Consider the following 20,309-nt stretch of genomic DNA (forward strand, 5'->3'; position numbering starts at 1 on the left):
AATGCTGCAAATTAGGGAGTAAGGGCGAACGCTCACTCTGCACCAAACTCAGAGCTTCCACCCTGAAACGATCCATGTCTGTTTGCTGCCACTAGCTGAAGGGCTTTGGAGGTGAACACCAGGACAGCAAGAGTCGGATTTGATGGAGAGAAACGTCACTAAACTGTTGTTAAATAACAAATATTAAGACCATTAGAGTTTAAAGAGAAGCTGGGATGTGATGAGTGTGAGACTCTCTTGTCTCCGTGTCTCAGCGATTTTTGAAAGGGTTTGGGAAAAAAAAGAAAAAGAGTTTACTGTAAATATTATTTCCTCTCAATGTATAAAAGCGTCAGTGTGGGCTCTCACCTGAGGGAAGAGAGGCCGCTCCTCTCTCTTCTTCTTCAGGCAGTCAGCCATCAGCCTCTTCATGGCCTTTGGACAGTTGCTGCGGACCTTGCTGAGGTCAGGGGACAGGTAACCTCGTCCCACCATGAATATGATCTATGGAACAGAAAGAACGAGTCGTGAAACAAACTTCTGAGCTCTGCTCCCTCATCATTAATGACAAATCAAAGATCTGCAGCTCATTCCAAGTGTTTTTGGCATTTGTTCAAATTTGGTCTCAAACTTTAAATATGAGGTCCAAAGACAAAATGCGTCAGCCAGCTCTGCAACATCAACACAGCTAAAGAGGATCACAGAACTCTTTGGATATGGAAAACCTCCTGGTGCCTGAAAACACGGTGCAGCAGAAAGATGGGAAACAAATATGGAGAAAGAAAGCAACAGCTCACGATTCAACGTGTAACACATCACCTGCTGAGACCATGTGACGGTACGTGCATGCACATGAAGTGTGAAGTGCACAGGACTTTACTCTGCTCAGCTTCAGCCGAATGTGAGACCGGGCAAACAGCGCCTCACAGTGGATGGATAGTGAACCACAGACAAACCCAGCTAAAGGCCTGGCAGAGCATCTCACCCATTCAACAGCAAACACCATTTATATTCCAAACATTATTAAAATGACGTTCAGTCCAATTTATTTTCAGCCTCTGAAAATCGAAACTTTGAATAAAACTGGCTGAAATTCCCCAAACATGAAACATCTGGGGTTCAATCCCTCCTTCTGCACGCCCAATATCCTCGGGCAAGATAACAACCCCAAGTAGAAAGCACACGCGTAGAGAGAAAAGTACTTTTATCAATGGATGAATGAGGCATGGTGTGTAACGTGCTCAGAGTAGAAAACCCGACAGAAGAGCCATTTAACATGTTAATGCCACACTGGGGGAAATGCACCTGTTAAAGCAGCAAAAACATGGTTCAGTCTGACTGCTGAACCAGAGGTAAAACGGGGCGGAGTCTGGAGTATCTGTTAGAGCGAGTGCAGCAGTGGGGCCGCGATCACATCCACTCACCTGGTCTCTGTTGTTGATGTTGGAGTAGGGCAGCGCTCCTGACATCAGCTCGTAGAGTACGATGCCAAAGGCGTACACGTCCGACTGGAAGCTGTAGGGGTTCTTGTCCTGCAGCCGGATTACCTCTGGAGCCTGACGAAGCACAAGTTACACCGACCGTCAATAATTCACTGCTTGTTCAGTTGAACTGAAAGGAAACGTCTACAAAGACTCAAATCAATATTATGGCAATGAAAGGGGGGCGCTTCTTTTTCATATTCTCTGCAATACTCTGTTCCCCCACACAGGGTGAGAATGGGCTGATCTGCATTTCTGATCACTTCTGCGTTCTCACTCTTGCTGTATTAGCCTCAGCACGCCTGGTTTAACGCATGAGCACATTTAGAGAGCACACATCAGATGGAAAGAATGACAGGAAAACAAAAAGTGTCTCGTAGGACACGAACACCGACCATCCAAAGAATAGAGCCTGAAAGCTGTTCAAACTGGTGGGAGCCACTCCAGCGGGACTTCACCGTAGCCAGACCAAAGTCCCCGATCTTCACTGTTAGGTCCTCATGGAGGAAAATATCTGGGACAACGGGTCAAGGAAACACTCTGAGCTCCTTCATATTCCAAGTATGGATTTTCCATTTTGATCCTTCATGAAATGACAAAAAACCAAAACACTGACGTGACAATAACGACACACATGCTGGATGCTACAATCCAGCGAATCAATAAGCAGCGTTTCTTCTTCAGTTCCAGATGTTCTGTATCGTGTGTCTTGCAGTGTTGTAGTATTACGCAGTATTGGACAATCACTGCATTCTGATCCCATCACTTTGGTGGATGAACGGTAATAATATCATATTTGATATATTGGTGCCTCTGTCTGGGCCGGGGTCGTGGGAAGGTCCATACCTGCTGTAAGGTGTGCTCTTCTTATTCTCCCCTGAAACGAAGCATTTCTTGGTCCTGCTTACGCTCCTGTAGCACCAAGTCCAGCTTATCACCCGATGACTTTGATTCAAAAGGATACTGTTGCTCTTCAGATCTCTGTGTATGATGGACTTGGCATGCAGGTAACTGAAGGTGAAGAGCAAAGCGTCATTAGAGCGACGGCGCTCGTTGTGGAATTTGACAGCGCTCGATGTTTGAAAGGTTACTCACTCCATGCCCTGAGCGGTCTGTCGGGCTATGTCGATCAGTTTGATCATCTCGAACTTGGTCTCGATGATGTGCAGGTGGTGGTACAGACTGGAGCCTTCACACCACTGGGTCACGATGGCCAGCTGGGGCTTGGTGGTGTAGCCCATGAAGAGCAAGATGTTCACGTGACGCGTTTTCCTGGTGCAAACACACAACGTGTTCAAATTACAGCAGGTTTACACTGATGACGCAGGCTGCATCAGTAAGGTGACGTTCTGCAGCGCGCAGCAGCGCGCTGGTGCACAAAGGAGAAGGCGGGGCTTACCTGAGGACTCCCACTTCATTCTTGAATGCCTGAAGCTGCTGTGGCGTGGGAGCGGTGACATTCAGCATCTTCACTGCCACATCACCTGAGAGCCCGGGGACAAAATGATTAAAGATGACGCTAATTTACTAACTGCTGAGATTTAACAAGGAAAAGCTAACGCACGAAGCTCTAATCTGCTTTATTTATTCCAAATCTTTTTCAATTAAAACTAATTTCATTTTTATCTGTGGCGAGCAGGTTTATCCAGTTTGTTCACCCCGAGCTGATGGAAACTGTTCTATCCCAGAAAGAGCGCCGACTCAAGCTCGTCCCTGACCTTAACCCGCTTGCTGATCCTGCAGGACTAACTGATGCAGGAAGCGGCGTGTACACGCTGCTCATCAAAGTATGAACACGATCAGCAGGCAGGCTGCGGCATGTAGACGGCGCTCTGTAAGTGTCTTTGCGTGGGGTGTAACGGCGCGGCGCAGTCTTACCGTGCCACTTTCCCTTGAAGACAGTTCCAAAAGATCCAGAGCCTATCCTCTGACCCAGAGTAATCTGACCTTCCGGGATTTCCCAGTCATCACTGGAGTCCCGCCTCCCCAGGGTTTTCTGTCATACAGGACACTCGATCAGCACGAGCACACAATGAGACGCAGCACAACGCTAGCATCTGCGGACGCCACTCACCATCTTATTGCGGTCCTCGGACGAGGAGGACGATTTGCGCTCCCTCTGCGGGCACGGCGACTTCTGTGGGACCTTGACGTTGGTCAGAGAGCCAGGCAGAGAGGCGGGAGGCGTGGCCGACAGACCTGTGGTCGAACCTAGAGAAGAAAATAAAGAGTAGTGAAAGGTAAAGGTCTGGAAGTGAGGGACTTGTCAAAAACAGAGAAGGCAGGAAGGGAAAAAGAGAGAGAGAGACTGAGGCTTCAGCATCTGTGTGTGTGTGTCTGTCTGTGTGTGTGTGTGTGTGTGTGTGTGTGTGTGTCTGTGTGTGTGTGTGTCTGTGTGTGTGTGTGTGTGTGTGTGTCTGTGTGTGTGTGTGTCTGTGTGTCTGTGTGTCTGTGTGTGTGTCTGTGTGTGTGTTCACATGTACAGGACAGGTGAGGGTGTGCTTGGCTGGATGGCAGCTGTTTGTGTCACAGATTTGATATTTTTGGTCACTGATTCTTCCAAAACAAAGGTTCGAATACATAATCATCTTTTTTTCTCTGAACGGGTCCTGAAGTTAAGATTCAGAGGTCCTGAAAGAACTACAAAAATGTCGTCCCGACATTTTCAGCCGGCTCGTTTGAAAACAGACTTCACAGTAAAAGCAAAAAAAACTGCTACTCCTAATCCGAGCCAATCAGTGTGCAGACCTGTTTGGTCAGTCAAAGGAGTGCACAGACTACGCCGTACTCTGGCACTCTGCAGCATGGAGGCGTTTTATTTTTGTGACACTAGCAAACACCTTTTTGATTTCAAACAGCTGCCAGTTCAGGCAATGGCTTCATATCCAATAGCTACAGATGCTACAGTTAGCTGTGATGTCTGAATAGAAATGGAAAAAAAAAATCCTGCAAACGAATCAATGGATCGTTCATGTCGACCAAAATCATGATTCAGTTATGAAGCTGGGAGGCTTTGGAAATCTTACAAAGACGACATATTAAAAGAAAAACACGACTCTTTGTTATTATGTAACAGCTATAAACTGATTTTAACAGCCTGCTAACAAGATGCTGCAGTGAACATCAAGAGGCGGGCTTTCTGATTAACATGTCATTCTTTTTAACCAATGACTGAACACAAGAGCGCCTCCATCAAAGAAACCGCTATCCATCGAGCAGGCAGCGTGTGGTACTGCGCCGTGAGGTGTATGGCTGAAGGAGCATGTGAGGGCATAAAGGCAAAGAACAGAGAGAGTGTGGAGGGAGACGGGGTTGAGGTGGAGATGTGGGTGGGTGGGTGGGGTGTGTATGTGAATGGAAGAACAACACAGGAACACAGAGGCCTAACTACCTCGGAAAACGGGCTCGGGCTCAAAATCAAACACTATGTCATTGGGATAGGAGTATAGGAGGGGGCTTGAGGTCCGTGTTCGGTGCTTCCTCAAGCAGCAGGCGGGGTGGGTCGGGGGGGCTGCAGGGCAAAGAGAGACAGACAGACCATCACTGCTACTCAACACGCCCCTGTCACTAACTAGGCTCTAACTATGGCTACACAGTCAGAGCTATAAGCTGTCAGTCAGGGTGACTCCAGGGTTTGCTCTGGGCGTCCTCTGCCATGAAGTCCATCTCCATGGTAACTCACACTGTGAGGGTCCAGGTTAGAGATCGACTGTTGTGGAGTTTTTGGATGACGTGTACACCTGCAGTAAACGTCAGCAGATGTTTGCTCTCATGCAGCAAAACCAAAACCTGTCTGCAGTCAGAAGTAATGAACACAATAAAATCACCGCAAGGATTATATGATCATGTACACACACGCACGCACACACACTCACAGGTTTTTAATACTAAACTACTGCACAGCGCTCTGACACACACTGTCTGCAGCCGTGTGTTACTTCCAGCATATATTTCATGTATCGTTTCTTTTATCACAGAATTTTTTTTTCCAGCTTTCGTGTCCATGTGTAGCTGAAACACTGGGTTAGCTTATGATGTTTGTAGCTAGCTTCACGTGACTGCTTACTCTGACAACTTAAGACAACGGCTGTATCCCAACTCAGGGTCTGCAGCCTTAAAGGCCGCATTTTAAGGCCGATTACGTCACCGCGACGCGACGAAGGCTGTCCCAATTCAAAGGCTGCTCGAAATGCGGCCCTCAAATGCGTCCTTCATTTCCCTGAATTTTAAGGACGTGGCGGTGTAGACTTCGTGGCCCAACATATCCCAGAATGCATAGCGCGGCGGTGGGTGTGGATAATTTTGCCGGAAAAAAAAAAAAACGGCGGATGAGGGGCGGCCGAAGAGTAAACTTTAAGTAAGTCCTGGATATTATGTCACTTATTTATGTGCAAATGTTTAATAACGAAGAACATTAAACATTACTGTTGGCAACATGTCGGCAAAGTCATGTGACATTAGTGACGTTTGTGCTAACTTGGTTTTAAAGCCTTTACTTTAAAATATACGCCGTTCAATAGCTGAGCTTCATCTCACAGAGAATGATCAAAGCTCATGTAGGAACAAACAAACACATGAACAAAAGATTTCATTTCATTTCTGTCAAACACAGCTGTATGACACGTTTCCAGCTGTTAGTATCATGGTTGCTAGGCAACCTGGGCAGCGCAACGGAGGCTAGACCGCCCCATTTCACAAGCCTCGCACTTCCGGCCTTAGCGGTCTTTGAGTACGCGGCCCTCGAGGATCGTTGAGGCTGCGTACTTTAAGGCTGCAGACCCTGAATTGGGATGCAGCCTTTGACTGCACTTTGTAGTCGACTAATAACTGAACACCACTCATTCCCCAGCATGTCTTTATCCGGTCTTCCTTCTCTCACCCAAACCGGTCGCAGCAGATGGCCCCGCCCCTGTTAACAGGGAGTTTTTCCTTCCCGCTGTCGCCAAAGTGCTTGCTCATAGCGACTGTTGTGATTTCGAGCTGTATAAATTAAACTGAATTGCAAGATTAGTTTCGGGATCTAAAACTGCCACACTGAATGTAAAACAGTCCACACACGTGTCACAGGTGTCCCCTCTGTATCTTACTGCACACCCAGACTACACTGGAAACATTGTTCAACACTGTGCATGTATTGCGATGCTTTGCTGCAGAGCTGCTTTGTTGGAACTTTTGGAAAATTTGTCAAATGTTTTAGTTTCACGTGAGGAGCCGCCGAGCCTGGAGGAGCACTCAGACCGCTCATCCTCGAAAACCCCTGACCTTCAGCTCACGGCTCTGTGACTGGCAAGGCACAGGACTGAACGCGCACACACACACACACAGATAAAAAAAATTCAAGAGCACAGAGATGTGAGATGATGGGGAAAAAGTTGAGTGTGAAGTTTCCCTCTTGGATGCTCACCTCCATCTGACCTCGGTAAGCCCTGATCTCGAATCAGGTCCTGAAATAAAGAAAGCAAAACCAACATGAACACGGTGATTTCAGCAGCTGCAGAGGGTGAAAAACACACTTAACATAAATACATGAGGATTTGCTCCGAGTGCAAACTGATGGTATTTACAGAGGGTAAAGTATTGAACACGTCACCCACTTTTGAATTAAATGTGTAAATGACATGAAATCCTCACCAGATGTTGGTAACAATCCATCCAATCCTCACGTGCACAGAAATCAAAGCACAGGTGTCCAACAATTAAGTTATGTGTAATAATGAGAAACGATTGAACACATGAAGAAAAGACCTGGAACAGCAGCTGAGATCTATCAGTAATTAAAAGTCCTGCCAATTAAAGCAAATTAATGTCAGCTGGTTCATTTACAACTGATGGCCCGTAAAATGTGTCTCATTACCAACCAGTCGCCCAAGAAACATCTCATGGTGGGTAAAAACTGCTCAAGTGTTGCCAAACATACTGATGGTTCCAGTTACAAATAGTACATAACCTTCTCTCTGCCCAACCAATCACAGCAGATGGCCCCGCCCCTCCCTGAGCCTGGTGCTGTCGGAGGTTTCTTCCTATTAAAAGGGAGTTTTTCCTTCCCACTGTCGCCAAAGTGCTGCTCATAGGGGGTCATATGATTGTTGGGGTTTCTCTGTATGTATTATTGTAGGATCTACCTTACAATATAAAGCGCCTTGAGGCGACTGTTGTTGGGATTTAGCGCTGTAGAAATAAAATTGAATTGAAAGTTGAATACATCTTGATAAAAATCTGCAGCCATCCACCGGCATGAGGAAGATGAAATAAGGGTGGACGTTTCAGCAAGACGACGATCCCCCGAAAACAGCTGAGGAAACTTAATCGGGTTCAGAGAAATGTTAGAATTGTCCAGCCAATCACGTGACCCGATCCCACTGAAACTCCACGGAAAGAACTAACGACGGGGCCCATGGAGCCCCGAGGATGTGGAGACTGTTGGTGTTAAAGACTGGGTCGAAATCACACCTGAGAAATCGTGCGATTCGTCTCTCTGTACAGAAGCTGTCGTTGTCATCGGCGACAGTTTTTACATTTGTATTAAATAAATTTCAGCGAGCATGTTCAATAATTCTTCCCTGTGTCATTTCTCCTCATTACATATAATATTTAGACATCTATGGTTTGATTTCTTTGCATGTGTGGATTGGATGGGCTGTTGTTCAGGGAAGTAAAATACTGCTAATAAAGAAAGTAAATAATAAAGTGTTATCAAAGTGTTATGGAAGAGTTTGTCCATCAGAGCGGCTCCACCGTCTGTGGACGATCGAGAGCTTCTGTTGTCAACTTAAGGAAGTGTATTAACTGTTATTTTAATGTCAAGAGCACAAAAGAAATAAGAGACTACATCATTCTGGTCATCTGTAACACAACTGTAAAACATCTGTAACGTCTGTAACACAACTGTAACACGTCTGTAACACAACTGTAAAACATCTGTAACACATCTGTAACACAACTGTAACACAACTGTAACGTCTGTAACACATCTGTAACACGTCTGTAACACAACTGTAACACGTCTGTAACACAACTGTAACACGTCTGCAACACGTCTGCAACACGTCTGCAACACAACTGTAACACAACTGTAACACGTCTGTAACACAAGTGTAACACGTCTGTAACACAAGTGTAACGTCTGTAACACAAGTGTAACGTCTGTAACACAAGTGTAACGTCTGTAACACAAGTGTAACACAAGTGTAACGTCTGTAACACAAGTGTAACGTCTGTAACACAAGTGTAACGTCTGTAACACAAGTGTAACGTCTGTAACACAAGTGTAACGTCTGTAACACAAGTGTAACGTCTGTAACACAACTGTAACACAAGTATAACGTCTGTAACACAACTGTAACACAAGTATAACGTCTGTAACACAACTGTAACACAAGTATAACGTCTGTAACACAACTGTAACACAAGTGTAACGTCTGTAACGCGTCTGTAACACGTGCTGGACGTTGACGTGAAACCATAGGGCGCTGTGTGAGGTGATGAAAAACATAGAATGAAAGAAAATTCTCATGTGTCAGCGAGTCCAGCGGACTCACATCGATGTTGACCGGTTCGATGGTGTTGATGTGCACATTGGGGGCAGAGGATGAACGGTCCCGCTGGCCAAACTGGTTGCGGTGGTCCTCCTCGTTGGGCCGGAAACTGGGCGGGATGGGTATGGATTTGGACGGCGACACAGTGGCGTGGCATATTGATCTGGACAGAAAGCCGCTGGTTAGTACTTCAAACTTCAGACTCTAAATGTTCTGCTGAGGAAACAGAAGGAAAACGTCTCCTTTTTGGTATGAGGCTGGAGGACTCACCCAGTGGAGTCGGATGGGGGAAGTGATGGACAGGCCTCAGACACAGGCGTGGTTCCCTCTGAGGAGACCTCCTCCTGGGTGAACGGGTGGTGCTCAAAGAACTTGGACACTAGTAGCAAGCTGCAGAGGACACGCCGAAAACATACGATTCAGGCACAGTTGGAACGTAACCTTAAACAGGCCAAACAAGCACTAACACACATCCTTTCACACTGAGCACACTTGTTTCATTTGCCTACCACAGGAACCAACGGTGAATTTTGGAGCTTACAGTAACTCGTTTTTATGTAGTCATGACATTTCTCTCTTTTTTGTTGCACTTTAAAATCTGAGGCATTTTTTGAACCCATTGAAGCTAAAAGCCTGAATATGTCACTGCTCTTTGTTACCATAAAGATGAATCAGGATCTGTGCAGACGACAGCTTCGTTCTGTTCGCATTTTTACTGCCGGTAGCGTCCTGATCCCTGCTTCCCCGTGGCAGTCGCACATGTACAAAGATACAAGCGTAGCTGCCTGTCAGCAGGTTCTCAGTGTCACGAGCACTGAGAACCAGGTCACTGAGCCGAGCCCGTGGAGCCATAACATCCTTATATCGTCTCAAACTGCTCACAGCAGTGTGCGCCTTCCTGCACTGAACTTACTCGAGCTGGTCGTAGTTGACGCACATGAGAGGAACCTCAGTGCTGCACCGCTGGTGGAACTTGTAGCCACAGGTCTGACAGCGGAAACCCTGGAACAACAACTTTCTGCAGAAGTCACAGAAGGCCAGTGTAAAGAAAGTCTTCCTCACCTGTGGATCAAACAGAGACATACAGACCAGAGTCACCCCGGCTGCACTGAGCACTTCTCACTACGGGACACTTGGTTTTCTGAAAGTACTTACAAAGTTGTGTGTGGTGAGCGGCACGTTTTCCAACACTTCTACATGCAGCTCCTCCCCCGTCAGCCACGAGATGTCTGTGTCCCAGCCAATAGGCTTCTTCTCTCTGAAACAGGAAGTGGGGAGTATCGGAAACTGTCTACACCTCAGCCAGCCGTTGGTTTAGCCACCGCACCAAGAGCGGTGCAAAACTAACCAAGATGGTTTCCAGCATAAAACCCAAACATCCTACTGCTCCACTTTCATACAGCAGGACTCATGATACTGTGCGCACTGTATAACCCTCCCCACAGTGTGGGACGTGCACCGCACTGTTGTACATGACATGAGACTGCCTACATCAAAAATACCCGATGGCCATATGGCGGTCCCAACACATAGGCCTATGAAAACCTTCAGAAGCAATAACCTGACGTCAGCATTTTGTGTATGGTGTTATCGGTGTGTCACATCGTGCTGGAGAAAGTTTGGCCCTCCCATCTTTACGCCGTTGTTTTAGTTTGAGTTAAAGTTTACGGACATTAATTTTGCAGCGATGTGCCATTCCATCCATACATCCATCCACCCACGTATATCCGGGGCGGATCGTGGGGCAGCAGCCTAATCAGAGAAGCCCAGACCTCCCTCTCACCAGCCACCTCCTTCAGCTTATCCAGGGGAACTCCAGCCGAGAGATGTAGCCTCTCCAGAGTCTGCCCTGTTGGGACATGCCTGGAACACGTCAGCCAGGAGGCATCCAGTGAGAGGAGGTTCCCTCCTTTCAAAAACAGCGCGTCAAACAGGCAATATGGCAACGGGGGTGGAGAAGTGGCGATTAGCGATTAGCTTATCCTCTGCACTGCTGCCCATTTCTGATTATTGCACATAACTTCTTTGCATGTGTGGACTGGATGGACTGTGCCGTGAGAACTTCAAGTCAGTAGCACCTTTACAAATATATTTACTTAGAAAATAGTATTTTTTTTTTTTTTGACAAGTGGGCCGGAAGAGTCGGCCATGGACCCAGGATGCACTGGACACACTGATGGAGCACATTCAGGTGTGGCCCATGTTGGACACCATCTCCATCTGACAACACTCTGCAGGTACGCTCTGAGGACTGCGCCATCCCTGTGACTGTGAGACACGTGGCCTCACATTATGTGGCTGTAGCTCAGAAGGTGGAGCTTAACCTCTACTATCTTGAAGGTTGGTGGTTTGATGCCTGGCTGCTCCAGTCTGCAGCCAAATATGCTTCCCATCGGAAGTACGACTGTTGGAAGGTGCCCAGGTCTAGCGGCTGTGCCCCTCCACTACTGTGCTTGACAGCTGGTACGAGGTCTTTGTGCCGATATGCTGTATGACGTGGTTTCAGAGGTTTTGTGGTTATCCACATGTAGCTTTAAAAACCTGCGATCGTGTTCTTTTTAGAGAGAAGCTTTCCCTCGCAGCCCCTCCAAACGTGCCACACTTGTTCTAGTTAGACTGTTATGAACGTTAACTTTAAAGTGCTAACTGAGGCCGATAGTCTAAGCCAGCGGTCCCCAACCCGGCGCCGGTCTGCGAGTCGTTTGGTGCCGGGTCGCGAGAGTTGAGGCTTGGGTGTGAAATTTACGGTTTTCAGGGTTTTTATCGTCAACTCCGTTTCCCCGGGTCTTTTCCCGTGTTGTAGTTGTGTCTTATTTTGAAAGAAATAGTTACGCGTTACCATAGCGACCAGAGGGCATTAAGGGGCAGAGAGGAGGACGTTGCTCTCAATGTTGTTGGCGCATTTCAGGAGGACGCTGCGAATAAAGTTACACAACTACACAGTGAATTCGCACTTATTATATTTAAATAAGAGCCCCGTTTTTGTCTCGGTCGTATCATTTTTCTGTCGTATTTATCCACCACACCTTAAAGAAGGTTGGGACCGCTGGTCTAAGCTGTAGCTCTTGGGTTTGTTTTAAAGTGGTGCACATTCAGACCTCGGGGTAAATTCGCTGAGGTGTCCGATCCTGTGGGTCATTGTGCCACACACATCTGAACCAGAGCAGCCAACTACTCAAACTTCTGCTTTCACAGAGGCGCTCACACTCACCACATTTCATGAAGTAGCCGTTAGCTGCTATTTGCTCTCTTAATCATTCAGAAGCAGTAAACAGAGATTCCCAGCTGTTACCAAACTCATTTTCATACTATAGTTCTTATGTCTGCAGATAAAGGCCTGAAGCAAAAAACTGGCTAAACATTAAATTGGAAGTATCCTGACTGCCAGACAGGGAATCTGCACGTGACATCGACATCAGTCCATTCTTATAATATCTGTAACGAGGCAGCAGAGGTAAAATTAACATAATGTCACAGTGAAGTTGACCCTTTAAACACAAACTGTAATAACTTGGTGAATTCAGGTTTTATGCTAAGAATTAAATCACTAGCACAGTCCTCTCATCTGGCAGCTTCTTCACATGTTTCTCAAACATCCTCGCTGGGAGGAGTCAAGACGTGAAGACGCGAGGAGACGCAGTGACACGAAACAGCGACTGATAAGTCTGTGAGACACCTACCCATCCTGTATCCTATAGACTGCACAGCACTCTGGAATGAGTCCTCGCATCATCAAGGCTTTCTTCAGGGAGTCCCTCACAGTCATCCCACAGCGTGCCGGCACCTGAAGGCAGCACAACGACACTCACTGAACTGACACAGAAATGACAGGATGTAACCAGGTTTGGGTTTTACATCTCTCAGCCAGCAGCCACAGGTCATCGTTTCAGGGAAGGCTGGCAGTACAGTAGTATTACATTCAGTCACCTCGCCCGACCTCCGCCGATCGTCAACATTCAGAGAACCAGAACACCGACGATCCAGCTGACGTGCAGGGCTGGGCCTCGCTGGAAGCTTTACTCTGACTTTATGGGTCAGACTAATGCTCTCAGCCTTCGTCTGCATTAAACCACAGCAGACCTGTGAATGCACTTCAACCTGCTAAGACCCGAACTCTTCCACAGCAGCATTTTTAATCTCTCTTTGATATTTGGGCTGATTGGGACCTGATGAACGTAAAAACAAAGAATTACCAGATTTTTTTTCTTTACCCGATTTTTGTTTCTAAGAAAAATCAGAGCCACATATGAAGATATTCGTTTGAAATTTCGACAGAACAGTGGCAGCATAAAGTCCTCGTAAGTGGATATCAGGCCCTTGTAGAACAAAATTGAGTATTTTGGTCTAAATAAACCAAAATGTGATGCCCACACATGTGGACGCAGGTCCTAGGAGGTTAATGACAAACTGAAGTTTTGTGCAGATTTATGCAGAAATCACCACACAAGTCCGTCACAGAGGCTCCGAATTACTCCCAAGCTGAGCCAGACGCTGTCACACAGAACTACGTTTAGCCAGAGACAGAAAAGAGAAGCAGCCGTCCTGTACATGTCTGAGTCGATCTGCGGGACTTTTTTTTTTTTATAATAAGCAAAGAGTTTGTCTTAGTAATAAATACCAAGTCAGTACGTCTTCTTGGCTATAATCTTTAGTCACATTTTACTTTTCAAAGTTAAGAATGCAATGTTTAAATCAAGCCTGATGTTTCCTCAAATGTGCAACAATAATTCAGAGGAAGAGCCAAGCTGATGTCCATGATGGACACCACCGACCACAGCTGTTACAGCCACGGTGCAGGATGAGCTGCAGGAGTCAGACTGAACAACGTGCATCAATCATTTTCTGTCGGACCCTTTTTGCTGCTTCACGAGTGCATTTCTCTGGTGAGGGATTAAGATGTTGAACAGTAAATGGACTGCTTCTGATACAGCGCTTTTCTACTCCAACCACTTTAGACAACTTGCCTCATTCAGCCATTCACACAAGCACTTTTTTTTCTACACCCACGTGCTTTTTATCCAACAGTCATACTAACTCTGAGATTCAGGGTTAGTATCTGCCCAATGCTCGACTGTCAAATACAAATACATAAAGGGACTTATAATATTTATGCCTTAATGTAAAACCACGTTTTATTTTAAACTAGATTTGTATTGCTGTGAGCATCTGACAGCGAGTGAGACCGAGCACTTTGTGCAACCTAAAGTCAAAAAGGCTGCACGCCGTCTTTCATCTCTGAGGTTTTATGACAAAATAATAATCACGTGTTCCTCAGCAACACGTTACATGTTACACTGTATCATCATTAACTCAGCAAAAACTAAGTCAACATGAAAAAGCAGTTTGTGAAAGACCAGATGCAAAGCTCACCAAGAGGATGTATCAACTCTGAACATCTAATATCTGCTGCTGCAAATGAAGCGCTGGCTCTCAGGAGCCTCGTCAATCAGACTTTCGTGCCTTAAAATCCACATAAGCATCCCGAGAGAGTGGCTCTCACTTACCACTGTTCGCTGTTTGTTGGGCAGGAAGACCCTGACAATGGGTTTCTGGGGGGAGCGAGGGTTGGCTCGGCTTGTGTCAGTGGGGGTCTGCAGGACAGCCAAAGTGTTTGGGGCCGAGTGGAAAGCCTGAGGCCCTGCACCAACCCCACAACCTCCTATCTTGACTTCCAGAAGGGCTGGTATAGCAGACTGAGAGCAGGAGAAGTCTGCGCTGTTCCCGATGGCCTCCAGCAGCTGCTGCTCCCTCTGCTGCAGAGCGTCCAGTTTGCTGGTGTACTCCTCATAGGCCTGCCAAAGAAGAACCGTGAGGAACGAACTCGACAGCTTCAACACCTCCGGTGACATTTACGAGGGTCACAGCAAGTTCTGTTCACATAAGCCGAAACGATCTTACCTCTAGATAAATGGAGGGAGGGTTGTGTTCTCCGCCAAACTTGTCCAGGAGAGCCTCCAGATGTTCTTGTGTTAACTTTATCATCTGTTTGATGTTCCAGATCTGCAAGGAAACAGGGTACAACGTAAATACCTGCACGACTAAAAAACACATTATCATACCAGCTTTACCAGGATCAGATAACATGGACACCCCTGGAGATGTACAGATGTAATCAGTAAAAAACAATAAAAAATAAAGTATTTAATTGGTTCTTTCTTTCTACTTTTAGGACCTCTGCGAAGTAGCTGGGGACACTGGGGCTGTAGCTGCTTTACTAACAGGTTGGTGTTCGATCGCTGGGTGTTTGGTGGAGACACCTGTGGCACATTTTTGTCACGGGGGTAGGAAAGAACAACACAAGAGCCAACCCTCCATCACCGGGCTTATCACATGCCGAGAGATGAAACGAGCAAAACCAAATAATTTATGCATCATTTATATTGCTACACTCAGGGGTTAAAGGTGGGCCGGAACCAGCATTAGGTTCATTACTCAAAAAAAGTAATGTTTACACATTACTCATTACTTTTCTTTAAACCAAATGTTACTTAGTTTCTACCAGAGTACACCTGTTACATTACTTTTGTCTTTGTCTGTAAAATGATCTGAAATATTGCATAATTACCAGCTCGCAATATAAATCTGAGACTACAGACTCACACCAACAAAAATCCTTATGCTAACACACACACACACACACACACACACACACACACACACACACACACACACACACACACACACACACACACGCCATTTTTCTTTCAGTTTGTTCATGAACTCAAACCAAACACACGCAGTGAAGATGAACACCAGAGCGACCGTTACAGCGATTCTCCTTCACAAACACGAACAGGTTGACATGGATGCTGCGCCGCTGCCTTTGTTACCTGATGAAGTTCAGCACGATGTAGCCGCTTCTGTCCTGGGTGCAGTTTTACTGTTGCACTCTTATTTTTAATTGCTCTAAAGCACTAACGTAGTGACCATATCTACACTTACTTTGACATCGGGCCTGTAGCGGGACGAAAAGCAGCAAGCTCGATGTTTTTCCCTCTTTCTACCCACCCATGTGCAGATAAGCGAGAATTTTGTTAACACAAGTAGCAGCACAATTGTAACTACAATTACTGAAACAGTACTCTGTTACTGATTACTGTAATATCTACAAGTTGTTGTTTGAGGCACTTCAGCGAGTGTTGGAGCGGAGCGAGGATGGAGACAGTAACGTGTAAAACACACAGTAAATACACAAAGTGCTTCAGTGTGTCAGCTAATGCTAATGCTACTGTATTACTCGCATAGAGAGAAGTGAGAGCTAATTCCCCCAAGACAGACAGCACAGGAAAGGAAAAGAGAGCTTAGAGCTAAAGGAAGGACAGCTCAGCCCTACGTTTCTTTCTCACTGTTGTCCCGACTGTATCATTATTCTGTGGACACAAAGTCATCATCTACAATGCAGGCGACAGGAAGCAGAAATTAGCTTTCGCTGAAAGGTAGATGGTCTATGCCAGGGGTGAGCGATCCAGGCCTCGCGGGCCGGTGTCCTGCAGGATCTCACCCTGGGTCAGCACACCAAATGATTAGTTCCTTTCCAGGCCTCTGCAGAACTTACAAGACATGTTAAGGAAGTAATTTAGCCATTTGAATCAGCTGTGTTGGATCAAGGACACATCTAAAACCTGCAGGACACCGGCCCTCGAGGCCTGGAGTTGCCCACCCCTGGTCTACGCCTTAGCGTTGGGTGAGGAGGTCAGTAAGTGAAAGAAAATGTTTAACGATGTGAAGTGCTACACATTTATGCGGCAGCATTCATGATTGAAGAACGTGAATAATGTTTTAAAACACCTTATTAGTTTTTGACATTTTCCATTAAACGGTTCTCAAACGTCACTTAATATCCGAGTGTTTCTTGATTTGAGATTAGTCGTTTAGTCTAGAGATGGCACATACCACTTTTTTATGTCCGATACCGATATCATAAATTTGGATATCTGCCGATACCGATATGAATCCGATATAGTGTTTTTTAATCAACAAAACTGTTTTTTAAATATCTTGCTGCATTTTGTATAAGTTCATACTCAAGTTTAAAACAACAACTACACTAAAGCTATTCTGTTATACCTGTATGCAAAAAAAAAATTTCATAGTTCAGCAATACTGATCAATCTAATAAACTTAAACCTACACCATCCTCCCTATTCTGGTATTTTAAAGAGTACTTAGCATTAGGGCTGCCACAAACGATTATTTTGATAGTCGACTAGTCACCGATTATTTCTGCGATTAGTCGACTAATCAGATCATCATCCATTGGACGTAAAACTACAGCTTATTGCACCAGCAGCATCTGCTCTTATATAACTATCATTAGCTTACAGCTTTAAGTGTTTAAGGTCTGTGCTAACTAAAAATAAAGACAAGATGATAGTTTATTACATTTTAATGAAATTTGCAGATTGTTTCGGTGAAGTTTAATAAACTCCTTGCTATCTAAACTATAACAGGACACCAGAGTAAATTCTCCAGCATCTCACACTTCTGATAATCAGCTGTCTGCTTGACGTTTATTCAGCTGTGTAAAAATTATAACTTTAATCTCAGACAAACTGATTTACTCAGGAACAAATAAAACACTGAAAAAAGCCAAACAATAACATTTTAAGTTATCTAAGTGACTCATATATCATGTTTAACTTGAGTAGCGAAAGACGGCGGTGGGTTTGAAAACGATTTGCGGGGAGTCCGGTGTTCTCACGGCTCTAGTTAGCCTAGCCCCCGCCTAGCTAACGAGCTAGTGGGTAACAGACGTCTCCGAAAACGTCGGAGCGCTTTTGAAAATATGCGGTGTCTTGATAAACTGAGCCGATATTTGAGGTTTACACAGCTACATTCTCGTCTGAAAATATGTTAAACGTTTATTTTGTGACCCAGAAAGAATAATAAGAGTAATATTAAAACTAACTAGCTGCCGCCATTGTTGGAAACTAAGCAGGGCCGCGCTATGAATTCTGGGACAGAGCTGCTGCTTCTTCTTCTTCTTCGGGGTTTAACGGCAGCTGGCATCCTTGTACATGCAGTGCTGCCATCTTCTGTTTCAGTCCGTTATTACACTCTTAAATCCTACTACTGATTCCTGCGTCTTTTGGGATCTTACAAAGCTTCAAACGACGTGTCGACTATTAAATCAGTCGTCGACGATTTTGATAGTCGACGTAATCGTGACTAGTCGACTAATCGTGGCAGCCCTACTTAGCATATATATTAAGCAACCTAACTAATAGAGTTCCAACTCCCAGCAACAATAAAAATAAATAAATAAATAATAGGGAACCACCCCTCACGCTCCACCTCATGATGCTTAATCGACGTAATCAACCTTAATTTGATGCAGTGTGAAAAAAAAATGCACAGAAATCAATTATTTTTCAAGAAATATTAAATAGATTCAACATCTTTCTTCAACAAAATTGCAGACTGCACAGATGGTACCTTCCCAAAGGAAAAAGTACTATAGCTTACTAGGGTATATTAGACTTAATAGTCACTATATACAGTAATTGACTTCTATTCATTTTGCATCAAATTAAAACTTTGGGTGTCAGATAATTATTTATTAAAAGCTCGACATTTTAAATGAGAATAAGAAAGAAAAGTATGTCTTTGTGCCCCCTTTTCCCTGTTCATGCCCTATCGGCCCCCCTGGCTAAACTTTGCTAGATCCGCCCCTGCACAGCTACCAGCGTCAGCTACGTAGAAAAAGATCCTGGTGTAGAAAGTAATATTAAATAAATTCTAACAACAGCTGATCAAGCTTAAACGTGCTGCTGTTGTTCAGCCGCTGGTTTCCTCTTTCTGGTGCAAAGTGGGCCAAAAACAAAGAAGAGACACGGACTCGCGACAGAAAAGCCGATCAGCTGATCGTTAAGCAGTTTCATGATTGAAGTAGCAGCAAGAAGAGGCAGTCGCTTGTTAAGCTTAACGCAGGAATGCTTTACAAACATTCAGAGATGGACTTACACACTTGCTTTACTTCTCTCGGGATAACTTTGTCGGAGATGAAATGCCGGGTTGCTAGCGAAGCTCCACATGCTATCCAGACCACCGACAGGTCCCGCATGCCACAGCCGCTCTATCACGTGATGCATACTGCTCCGACGTGCTAACGTTCTGAGCAGAGTTACGGCGTGTTGCAAGTTTTGTGAGGTGCTTTCGTGATATTTAATGGATCGGATTACATTTTTTATTTTTCTCCGATATCCGATCCAGTAATTTAGGTCAGTATCGGACTGATACCGATACGTAATATCGGATCGGTCCATCTCTAGTTTAGTCCAGTTTACTTTTCCTCGTTTAGTCGACCAAGTGTCAGGAACAAGGGTGATGTACAGAGCTGCAGAACAAAACAGAGGGACAAAGCTGATGAGGCATACCATGAAGACATGGGAAAGAGTTGAAGCCAGGTTAAGAAGAGAGGTGTCAATCAGTGCGTGGCAGTATGGTTTCATGCACCGAGTGGAAGAGCACTACAGATGTGACGCTTCACCGAGTCTTTATGGATCAGAGAAAGCAGATGATACAGTGCCAAGAGAGGAGCTGTGGTTCTGCATGAAGAAATCAAGAGTGGCAGAGAAGTATGTGAGGGTGGTGCAGGATGGGCGTAAGGATGGTGAGATTACATCAGGGATCTGCTCTGAGCCCACTCTGGTGTGCAGTGCTAATGGGCAGAGTGACAGGTGAGGCCAGAGAAGCACCTGTTTGCAGACGACACTCATCTGTAGTGAGAGTAGAAATCCAATATCCTATGAGGTGGAGGAATGCTCTGGAGAGAAGAGATGAAAATCAATAGAAGCATAAGTATAAATACGAGTCGGGCAGGTGGGACAGTGCAGACGCAAGGAGTAGAGACAGTGATGGTAGAAGAGCTTCAGCAGCTGGGACCATCGAAATAAGTGAACAGTGTACATGAGGGGTGAAGAAAAGAGTGCAGGCAGAGTGGAGGTGAGTGCAGGGGTGAAGCGTCAAAGTAGGATAGCAGCAAGAGGGAAGCAGACGGTTATAAGATGGTAATGAGACTTGCTATATGCATGGCTGGGTGTTGTTTGTGGCTGAGCTGCAGAGCAGGGATGGAGCAGTGGGTTCCGGCTGTGGTGAAGGAGAGGCTGACGCCACAACAGCCAATTATGCCTCCCCTACTGAAGTAGGACAGGGAACCTGGAGGACAGACAGCTGAGCAGAGCACAAAGCAGAGGGCTGACTCAATGCCCTGTACCAACACAGAGCGGAGCAGCTACCTGAACACTACTCCAACAGAGGTCGATTATCTTGTTAATAATTTCACCTCCTCACTACGTACGACTCTGGATACTGT

The 20,309-nt window shown here is 45.6% G+C and overlaps 1 protein-coding gene across 2 annotated transcripts in view; it reads right to left on the reverse strand.

Annotated features, from left to right (window-relative positions):
• braf (B-Raf proto-oncogene, serine/threonine kinase) overlaps window positions 1-20,309 on the reverse strand; it is a 31,196-nt gene that overhangs the window by 5,418 nt on the left and 5,469 nt on the right. Inside the window, exons 2-18 of one of the 2 annotated variants that reach the window (XM_026146376.2) lie at window positions 14,894-14,995; window positions 14,500-14,787; window positions 12,676-12,779; window positions 10,151-10,253; window positions 9,909-10,057; window positions 9,266-9,385; window positions 8,999-9,158; window positions 6,865-6,904; window positions 4,852-4,971; window positions 3,535-3,671; window positions 3,339-3,456; window positions 2,860-2,944; window positions 2,556-2,732; window positions 2,425-2,471; window positions 1,856-1,974; window positions 1,404-1,535; window positions 349-483 (exon numbers count right to left, since the gene is read on the reverse strand). In XM_026146376.2, coding sequence (XP_026002161.1) covers window positions 349-483; window positions 1,404-1,535; window positions 1,856-1,974; window positions 2,425-2,471; window positions 2,556-2,732; window positions 2,860-2,944; window positions 3,339-3,456; window positions 3,535-3,671; window positions 4,852-4,971; window positions 6,865-6,904; window positions 8,999-9,158; window positions 9,266-9,385; window positions 9,909-10,057; window positions 10,151-10,253; window positions 12,676-12,779; window positions 14,500-14,787; window positions 14,894-14,995 — 2,136 coding nt within the window. The remainder of the gene's footprint in view (window positions 1-348; window positions 484-1,403; window positions 1,536-1,855; window positions 1,975-2,424; window positions 2,472-2,555; window positions 2,733-2,859; window positions 2,945-3,338; window positions 3,457-3,534; window positions 3,672-4,851; window positions 4,972-6,864; window positions 6,905-8,998; window positions 9,159-9,265; window positions 9,386-9,908; window positions 10,058-10,150; window positions 10,254-12,675; window positions 12,780-14,499; window positions 14,788-14,893; window positions 14,996-20,309) is intronic. The other variant, XM_026146377.2, reaches the window with a different exon arrangement.

Source organism: Astatotilapia calliptera, chromosome 17 (genome assembly GCF_964374335.1).
Source record: "Astatotilapia calliptera chromosome 17, fAstCal68.1, whole genome shotgun sequence".
In the NCBI taxonomy this organism is placed as follows: Eukaryota; Metazoa; Chordata; class Actinopteri; order Cichliformes; family Cichlidae; genus Astatotilapia; species Astatotilapia calliptera.